The sequence below is a fragment of the Salvelinus alpinus genome, chromosome 16, assembly GCF_045679555.1.
Source record: "Salvelinus alpinus chromosome 16, SLU_Salpinus.1, whole genome shotgun sequence".
In the NCBI taxonomy this organism is placed as follows: domain Eukaryota; kingdom Metazoa; phylum Chordata; class Actinopteri; order Salmoniformes; family Salmonidae; genus Salvelinus; species Salvelinus alpinus.
This window is the reverse complement of record NC_092101.1, coordinates 48,537,097-48,548,359: the sequence shown is the minus strand read 5'-3', so window position 1 is coordinate 48,548,359 and position 11,263 is coordinate 48,537,097. Positions and strand designations below refer to the sequence as shown.

Genomic DNA, 11,263 nt, shown 5'->3' with positions numbered 1-11,263 from the left:
CTCTATCTTTTTTCAGTTGGCCTAGAGTCAGTTGGTGTAAAGTACTTCAGTAAAAATACTTGAAAGTACTACTTAAGTAGTTTTTTGGGGTATCTGTACTTTATTTTACTATTTATATTTTTGACAACTTTTACTTTTGCTTCACTACATTCCTGAAGAAAATATTGTACTTTTTACATTCACACACTTATCAAATTCACACACTTATCAAGATAACATCCCTGGTCATCCCTACTGCCTCTCATCTGGCAGACTCACTAAACATAAATGCTTCATTTGTAAATTATGCCTGGCTATCCGTAAATTTAAAAAAACAAGAAAATGGTGCTGTCTGGTTTACTTAATATAATTTATTCATTTACTTTAGATACTTAAGTATATTTAAAACCAAATACTTTTAGACTTATACTCAAGTAGTATTTTCCTGGGTGTCTTTCACTTTAACTTGTCTATTAAAGTATCTTTTACTACAGTATAACACAGTATACCCCCCCTCCCCCCACTGCCTAGAGTACCCCCCCCCCTCCCCTCCCCCCACTGCCTAGAGTGCTCTCTTTCCCATTTCCCTCTCTCTACGTGAGCTTTAGTAGTGAGCAAACAGTCAGCTAAATTAGCATTCTGTCTTCTGCTGATGCTGGTGAGTCAATGATGAGAGAGAGCCTTTTCCTGTACTGCAGCTCATAACCATGCCTCTCCCATACGGCCAACATGCCAGACAAATGGCCAACACATGCTACACATATGTTATGATTGAATATGCCATTCACATGCTTATGGCTTCTCGGGCACCAATATGCCTCAGACAAACAGCACCACATGCAGCACAAGTATTAAACATGCATTATTAATGGTTCATACATTCATGATACAGTATATATATATATATAGGGTTCAGACATGCTTTACAACTATGACTACTAGCTATAAACTATTACTACAAGCTATAAACTATTACTACTAGCTATAAACTATTACTACTAGCTATAAACTATTACTTCAAGCTATAAACTATTTGTAACGGCAGCCTTCCTCCTCTTCGTCTGAAGAGGAGGTGTAGCAGGGATCGGACCAAGACGCAGCGTAGCTCGTGTTCAACATGTTTTTAATAAACAAGACGAAACTGTGAACACTTACAAAATAACAAAATAACAAACGTGGCAAACCGAAACAGCCCTATCTGGTGCAGAGAAAACACAGAGACAGGAAACAACCACCCACAAAATCCCAACACAAAACAAGCCACCTATATATGATTCCCAATCAGAGACAACACAAAACATCTGCCTCTGATTGAGAACCATATTAGGCCAAACATAGAAACAGACAAACTAGACACACAACATAGAATGCCCACCCAGCTCACGTCCTGACCAACACTAAAACAAGCACAACACACAAGAACTCTGGTCAGAACGTGACACTATAACTACAAGCTATAAACTATTACTACTAGCTATAAACTATTACTACTAGCTATCGACTATTACTACAAGCTATAAACTATTACTACTAGCTATAAACTATTACTACTAGCTATAAACTATTACTATTAGCTATAAACTATTACTACTAGCTATAAACTATTACTACTAGCTATAAACTATTACTACAAGCTATAAACTATTACTACAAGCTATCGACTATTACTACAAGCTATAAACTATTACTACAAGCTATAAACTATTACTACTAGCTATAAACTATTACTACTAGCTATAAACTATTACTACTAGCTATAAACTATTACTACTAGCTATAAACTATTACTACTAGCTATAAACTATTACTATTAGCTATAAACTACTACTACTAGCTATAAACTATTACTACAAGCTATAAACTATTACTACAAGCTATCAACTATTACTACTAGCTATAAACTATTACTATTAGCTATAAACTATTACTATTAGCTATAACCTATTACTACTAGCTATAAACTATTACTACAAGCTAAAAAACTATTACTACTAGATATAAACTATTACTATTAGCTATAAACTATTACTACTAGCTATAAACTATTACTACAAGCTATAAACTATTACTACTAGCTATAAACTATTACTACAAGCTATAAACTATTACTACAAGCTATAAACTATTACTATTAGCTATAAACTATTACTACAAGCTATAAACTATTACTACTAGCTATAAACTATTACTACTAGCTATAAACTATTACTACAAGCTATAAACTATTACTACAAGCTATAAACTATTACTATTAGCTATAAACTATTACTACAAGCTATAAACTATTACTATTAGCTATAAACTATTACTATTAGCTATAAACTATTACTACTAGCTATAAACTATTACTATTAGCTATCGACTATTACTACTAGCTATAAACTATTACTACAAGCTATAAACTATTACTACTAGCTATAAACTATTACTACTAGCTATAAACTATTACTACAAGCTATAAACTATTACTACAAGCTATAACCTATTACTACTAGCTATAAACTATTACTACAAGCTATAAACTATTACTACAAGCTATAACCTATTACTACTAGCTATAAACTATTACTACAAGCTAAAAAACTATTACTACTAGATATAAACTATTACTATTAGCTATAAACTATTACTACTAGCTATAAACTATTACTACTAGCTATAAACTATTACTACAAGCTATAAACTATTACTACTAGCTATAAACTATTACTACTAGCTATAAACTATTACTACAAGCTATAAACTATTACTACAAGCTATAAACTATTACTATTAGCTATAAACTATTACTACAAGCTATAAACTATTACTATTAGCTATAAACTATTACTACAAGCTATCAACTATTACTACTAGCTATAAACTATTACTATTAGCTATCGACTATTACTACTAGCTATAAACTATTACTACAAGCTATAAACTATTACTACTAGCTATAAACTATTACTACTAGCTATAAACTATTACTACAAGCTATAAACTATTACTACAAGCTATAACCTATTACTACTAGCTATAAACTATTACTACAAGCTATAAACTATTACTACAAGCTATAACCTATTACTACTAGCTATAAACTATTACTACAAGCTAAAAAACTATTACTACTAGATATAAACTATTACTATTAGCTATAAACTATTACTATTAGCTATAAACTATTACTACTAGCTATAAACTATTACTACTAGCTATAAACTATTACTACAAGCTATAAACTATTACTACTAGCTATAAACTATTACTACTAGCTATAAACTATTACTACAAGCTATAAACTATTACTACAAGCTATAAACTATTACTATTAGCTATCGACTATTACTACAAGCTATAAACTATTACTACTAGCTATAAACTATTACTATTAGCTATAAACTATTACTACTAGCTATAAACTATTACTACAAGCTATAAACTATTAGCTATAAACTATTACTACAAGCTATAAACTATTACTACAAGCTATAAACTATTACTATTAGCTATCGACTATTACTACAAGCTATAAACTATTACTACTAGCTATAAACTATTACTACTAGCTATAAACTATTACTACTAGCTATAAACTATTACTACAAGCTATAAACTATTACTACTAGCTATAAACTATTACTACAAGCTATAAACTATTACTATTAGCTATCGACTATTACTACTAGCTATAAACTATTACTACTAGCTATAAACTATTACTACTAGCTATAAACTATTACTACTAGCTATAAACTATTACTACAAGCTATAAACTATTACTACAAGCTATAAACTATTACTACAAGCTATAAACTATTACTACAAGCTATAAACTATTACTACTAGCTATAAACTATTACTACTGGCTATAAACTATTACTACAAGCTATCAACTATTACTACAAGCTATAAACTATTACTACAAGCTATAAACTATTACTACAAGCTATCAACTATTACTATTAGCTATAAACTATTACTACAAGCTATCGACTATTACTACAAGCTATAAACTATTACTACAAGCTATAAACTATTACTACAAGCTATAAACTATTACTACTAGCTATAAACTATTACTACAAGCTATCAACTATTACTACAAGCTATAAACTATTACTACAAGCTATAAACTATTACTACAAGCTATCAACTATTACTATTAGCTATAAACTATTACTACAAGCTATCGACTATTACTACAAGCTATAAACTATTACTACTAGCTATAAACTATTACTACAAGCTATCAACTATTACTATTAGCTATAAACTATTACTACAAGCTATCGACTATTACTACAAGCTATAAACTATTACTACAAGCTATAAACTATTACTACAAGCTATAAACTATTACTACTAGCTATAAACTATTACTACTAGCTATAAACTATTACTACTAGCTATAAACTATTACTACTAGCTATAAACTAACTGCCATTGTTGTCAGCGTTCTACAGACGCCGCAGCATATTGGACATCTGACTGATGGTTAATGCCAAGTCTTTCTGAAAGGGGGCTAGTGACTGTTTCATCAACATGACACTATATTGGCCTTGAAATACGATGACATTGCTAAAGTAGACAAATTATTAGTAGAAAACAACTTGGCCAGCATTCTGATGTCATCGAGGTTACTTTAGATATAAATGGCAATGTTTGTCATGAGCTAGCAGAGTTTGTCAGATATAGGACAGACACTTCAAAACACCCCCCCCCCCCCCCCCCCCTCCTCAAGGCTTAGACATAATCTCCATCAGCACCTATTGAGACCGCATTGAGTAAAACGCTCAGTTGGGCATCAGTCCTAAAAAAAAAAAACTTTCAAAACAATATTGTGAGCAAACATGCAACTCATGAATAGCTTTCGCTGTCAAACGACAACTGAGTTGGGTGCACCATCCTGAATGGAGAAACAAATGCATCCATCCATAGCTCACAGTCAGTCTCCCTCAGGCCCAGATCCATCCTATCACTGTAGTAGAGGATATCGTCCTCTCCTCTAGCATACAGTTCTGGCTTTGTGTCCCCCACCCCCCCGAAAAACAACGCTTTTTTTTTTTTGCTATTTTTTTTGTTCACTCAGGTTCCCCTTATCTAATATTAGGTTTTGGTTGAAGATCTGTTAACATTCAGTATGAAAAATAGCAAAAAATATATAGAAAATCAAAAAAGGGGGCAAATACTTTTCGACGGGACTGTAACTCCCCCTTTTAAATAATCTCTAAGACAAGGCTTGATAATTAGTGTAACAATGGCAGCCATTGGCTTTAGATAGTGAAACATAGCATAAACACAAAAGCACTTACGTATGATGGAGCATTGTCTGACGGGCTGGCTTTCAAAACCCTTATCTGCTGTGTAGTTTATATAACAGAGCACTTAAAGAGAATTGCTATAGGATCTTGTAGTTCATTGTGTGAGACGGTAAGATAGCAACCGTATGGTGGGTATTGTTGCTTATTGTTTATGTCAGTGAAGCTTATCCATTGTTGTGAATGATCCTGTAATAACCTAGATGGGAGGATGAAAGCTCAGCGGAGAGGGAGAAAACTGGGAGAGATGGTCTTTCTTTGGCAATTACTGCTATAATCCATTCAAGGGCTGATGCTAACACCGAGAAGGCACACACACACACACACACACAGACAGAGACTGCGTCCCACTTGGATAGTCTGCCCAGCCTGTTTGACCTACAACAAGCCACTAAGAGCTGACCTTTAGGCGAAAGGTTTATAGGTCAAGCAGAGGGCAGAGGAGAGGTGGTGGATTACAGTAACGTTGTGTCCTGGCCAGAGATTGGATACGGCTAACCTTCACACTGAGTATCCAAAAGGCATGTAAAAACCACTCACTTAGAAAGCAAAATGACTGTCCTTGATTCAGTCCTTGAGCGGAATATAGTGCATACATGCAGTACACATTGAATGAACATCTGGCCACCAACTGAAGGAATCTACTGTAATACCCACCATATCGAAGTAAAATTGGGAGTCACGCGATGACATGACGTGCGGTCCTCCCACTATCTCGGGAAACCATGCAGTTTATTAGGCTACTGATGATAATTTATGATGAACTTCACAGGGTGGTGAAAGTGCACGGTGATGAACTTCACAGGGTGGTGAAAGTGCACGGTGAGGAACTTCACAGGGAGGTGAAAGTGCACGGTGATGAACTTCACAGGGAGGTGAAAGTGCACGGTGATGAACTTCACAGGGTGGTGAAAGTGCACGGTGATGAACTTCACAGGGTGGTGAAAGTGCACGGTGATGAACTTCACAGGGTGGTGAAAGTGCACGGTAATGAACTTCACAGGGAGGTGAAAGTGCACGGTGATGAACATCACAGGGAGGTGAAAGTGCACGGTAATGAACTTCACAGGGAGGTGAAAGTGCACGGTGATGAACATCACAGGGAGGTGAAAGTGCACGGTGATGAACTTCACAGGGTGGTAAAAGTGCACGGTGAGGAACTTCACAGGGTGGTGAAAGTGCACGGTAATGAACTTCACAGGGTGGTGAAAGTGCACGGTGATGAACTTCACAGGGTGGTGAAAGTGCACGGTGATGAACATCACAGGGTGGTGAAAGTGCACGGTGATGAACTTCACAGGGTGGTGAAAGTGCACGGTGATGAACTTCACAGGGTGGTGAAAGTGCACGGTGATGAACTTCACAGGGTGGTGAAAGTGCACGGTGATGAACATCACAGGGTGGTGAAAGTGCACGGTGATGAACTTCACAGGGTGGTGAAAGTGCACGGTGATGAACTTCACAGGGTGGTGAAAGTGCACGGTGATGAACTTCACAGAGTGGTGAAAGTGCACGGTGAGGAACTTCACAGGGTGGTAAAAGTGCACGGTGATGAATTTCACAGGGTGGTGAAAGTGCACGGTGATGAACTTGATGGTCCTTTCCAATAACTATCGAGGGTCTTATTCTGGTGACATGATGATCGATGCTTGACGGCAGTTTGACAAATAAAAACATTCTCGCTCTTATCTATAATAATCTCATCATGTAGACTAGCCTACCCACACTGCATCTGTGAGCCGTTGGCTAGAGGGCTCGGGGCCAAGACCAGAGTAGGCACATTTGCTATTTAATAAAAAATGTATTTTTTGCGACAAAACTATCAGAGTTGAAAATGTGATGGAAACACATTGAATATAAAAATTTTATTCAGTACATGAAAACTTAAGAGGAAAAGTACATTTTGTGTGCACGACGTCATCACACACTGATTGTTTTCTGCAACAGGTCAGTTTGTGGAAGCACACCACGTGGTGGGAAACATTTGCATATTTTCTTTATGCATATTTTTTTTATATTCGCATAAAAATTGTTCGCCAATTGGATGGAATTCTAGCTATTGAGATAAAAATCTATTGTTCTGGATGATCGTAGTCAGCAACATTAGATGTTTTCAGATCTCACAAGTTGAGTTAAGCCAAGTGGCACACACCTCTCTCATCTGTGGACTGTGGAGCGATCCGAAGTTGATGCCTGGTGTGGAGGGCAAGCCCAGGGAGGACGTGATGACGGAGTAGGGCGACGCCAGGCCATTCATGGGCGCGCCCAGGGTGATCATTGGGGATGGAAGGGTCCTGGAGGCGCTGATGACAGAGGGGTGCCCCACCATGCCGCCCATTGGAGGGCCATGGGAGTGGGGCATGCTCATCGGCCCTTGGGAATCTGTGGGGATGAGTCAAAGAGACAGGGTTAGAGACAGACAGAGCTGAGTCTGGACTGGAACAGTTCTCCATATCAGACACATCACATGCTGTAGAACCACAGCTGTTTGGCTGCTAATCCTGCTTCTGTATGCCAGAGAAGAGATGTTGTGCAACTTCCTCTTTAGCCAGAAAACTACAGCCCCCACCCCTCTCCTTCTGTAATGGACTACAGCCCCCACTCCTCTCCTTCTGTAATGGACTACAGCCCCCACCCCTCTCCTTCTGTAATGGACTACAGCCCCCACTCCTCTCCTTCTGTAATGGACTACAGCCCCCACCCCTCTCCTTCTGTAATGGACTACAGCCCCCACCCCTCTCCTTCTGTAATGGACTACAGCCCCCACTCCTCTCCTTCTGTAATGGACTACAGCCCCCACTCCTCTCCTTCTGTAATGGACTACAGCCCCCACTCCTCTCCTTCTGTAATGGACTACAGCCCCCACTCCTCTCCTTCTGTAATGGACTACAGCCCCCACTCCTCTCCTTCTGTAATGGACTACAGCCCCCACCCCTCTCCTTCTGTAATGGACTACAGCCCCCACCCCTCTCCTTCTGTAATGGACTACAGCCCCCACCCCTCTCCTTCTGTAATGGACTACAGCCCCCACTCCTCTCCTTCTGTAATGGACTACAGCCCCCACTCCTCTCCTTCTGTAATGGACTACAGCCCCCACTCCTCTCCTTCTGTAATGGACTACAGCCCCCACTCCTCTCCTTCTGTAATGGACTACAGCCCCCACTCCTCTCCTTCTGTAATGGACTACATCCCCCACCCCTCTCCTTCTGTAATGGACTACAGCCCCCACCCCTCTCCTTCTGTAATGGACTACAGCCCCCACTCCTCTCCTTCTGTAATGGACTACAGACCCCACCCCTCTCAAAATGCGTTTTTTGGGGGGGCAGAAATGCCTTCTGGAACATGTGAACTTTCATGTGCCTTAATAACAAACTTGTATGCCATCTGTAAATACGAATAAAACGTTAAATTATGAGCCTCGCTGGTTTAGCCACCCACGGAAAAAGACAGGAACCTTCCCGCTACGCATGATTGGCTGAGATAATGGGTGGGCTAGACGAACATGACGAGAGATGAGTTCTGATTGGTCTGCCATGTAGCATGCTTTTGTCTATAACATAAACTGCACAGTATGTGTAAGATCATCTTTGCTACCGCGGCTTTTTGAAAGATACTGTGTAACGTTAGGCCATGGATAACTGCACAAGTGTTGCTACTGCTATCGACAACATTGCTGCACAAAATTTAGCAGGTGCTATCGATAAAGATCAGTGAGAAAAAGTTGTGATGGACTACTTTCTGCAAACGGTCCGTTTGGACTGGAGTGACTTGACATAACAACGGGACAAACAGGAGGTAGCTAGCTACAAACCCAAATGGAAGAGACACGCTGCCGTGAAGCGTTCATCAATGTATACGGGTAAGAGTCTAGCTACATTTTTAGATATTATACGTTTCTAATTTGGTCTGAAAGTCATTTTCATTGCAAGTTAAAGCATACAGTTTACTAGCTAACGAACATTAGCTCGCTGGCTCACGTTACGTGTATGATCTGTGTAGTAATATTATTTGTATCTCAGAAAGCCATTTGCATTGCTAGTTATCGCCTAATGTTAGCTAGCTAGCTAACAGTGAACATAGTTGGTTAGCTTAAGCTACCTGCAGATTCATACTTTAGCATTTCATGCATGGTGGCCTGCTATGACAATCAGTGTGTACTGTAGCTATGGGTTGGGTTTATGGTTCCTTGTTTAGCTAGCTAGCTACATGTCTAAACAAAATACTCCACTTCGCAAGGGAATGATTATGATGGTGATTATGGCCATCTACTGTATTTCATGAACATCTTTAGACAATAGAGACTCATCCACTGAGCTAGATGTAGCTGGGGGTCATAGCATTTCATTCACATGACCCATCAATTAAGACAAGTGTGTCTGGGTAAGAATCATCTAATAATTATAAAATATTTATACAATATTTGTATCTGTACACTTTCAAAGTCAGATTAGGATATACGCCAAGGACTAGATAAAGCCTATTTTTACATGGAGTTTTTTCCATATTGTAGGCTACTACTTTCACCACTTTTTAGTCTTGAAATCTTTGGTTGTTTACTACACTACCTTACTCACTCTGTTTAGCACATGGCCTCACATGTGAATCCTTAAAGAGATGGGTGAGGCTGAGGCTTAAGAGGGTGTGAACGATGCTGAATAGGTGCAGACAAAGAAGACAAAGAAGAGCTCTCCAGCAGGTGTACCAAAACATTCAAGGGCACTTTTCTCAAAAGTGGGGTTACAAGTTTATCAACTTTAAAAGCAGAATGACTTTCCCATTGTTCCTCAACTGTAGTGACTGATATACCATTTTCTAGCTCTGAGTGTCTACTTTTATCCAATGTAAAAAATATATATATTTCAAATGACGCTACATAAGACCAAAACGAGGCAGTCGGTCATATATGCAGTTAACTTCAGCGGCTCTCAATGGCCCCTGTGGCCCAAAACTAGCCAACTATCTCCCCAGTCTTGGGAAGATAAAATAGCTGTCTATCTTTGAGCAGCAGGGACTTCCTGAGCAGTATACAACAAGCATAGCCAGTCTACCCCGACCCAGGACAAAACTATCACTTCTCATTTGACCACAGTCAGCTGGTGAGATTCCTAAAAGAAAGGGGTGGACGAGGTTAGCATGCTCTGAGGGGGAGAATGCTGTTTGTGTGTGTGTGTGTGTGTGTGTGTGTGTGTGGCAAGAAGCCAGCATGGCCACCAGAGGATGCGTAAATGGAAAGGCCTGTGGTGGTTAACGGGGCTATCCTTGCCTGACCTGACCCAACTCCACCGTCTGTCCCACGCAAACGATATTCTATGTAAATCACTCCACAGACACTCCGGAATGTATGTTTGTGTACTTCTCACACTCACATTCTTTAACTTCTTATGGCTGCAGGGGCAGTATTGAGTAGCTTGGATGAAAGGTGCACAGAGGTTCCCAGAGTAAACGGCCTGCTCCTCAGTCATAGATGCTAATATATGCATATTATTATTAGTATTGGATAGAAAACACTCTGAAGTTTCTAAAACTGTTTGGATTATGTCTGTGAGTATAACAGAACTCATATGGCAGGCAAAAACCTGAGAAAAAATCCAAACAGGAAGTGGAAATTCTGAGGCTGGTGGATTTTCAACCAAGATCCCATTGAAATTACAGAGAGATATGAATGGGTTATTGTGGACCTGGGATTCCTGGGAGTGCATTCTGATGAAGATCATCAAAGGTAAGGGAATATTTATCATGTAATTTCTGGTTTCTGTTGACTCCAACATGGCGGCTAATTTGACTGTTGTTCTGAGCTCCGTCTCAGATTATTGCATGGTTTGCTTTTTCCGTAAAGTTTTTTTGAAATCTGACACAGCGGTTATATTAAGGAGAGGTATATCTATAATTCCATGTGTATAACTTGTATTATCATCTACATTTATGATGAGTATTTCTGTTGAATCGATGTGGCTATGCAAAATCGCTGGATGTTTTTGGAA

General features: G+C 38.8%; 1 protein-coding gene across 6 annotated transcripts in view; it reads right to left on the bottom strand.

Annotated features, from left to right (window-relative positions):
• Window positions 1-11,263, bottom strand: part of rxrgb (retinoid X receptor, gamma b) — an 84,120-nt gene that overhangs the window by 21,418 nt on the left and 51,439 nt on the right. For all 6 annotated transcript variants that reach the window (XM_071346500.1, XM_071346501.1, XM_071346499.1 and 3 more), the window contains one exon: window positions 7,435-7,664. In XM_071346500.1, the coding sequence (XP_071202601.1) occupies window positions 7,435-7,664 (230 nt within the window). The remainder of the gene's footprint in view (window positions 1-7,434; window positions 7,665-11,263) is intronic.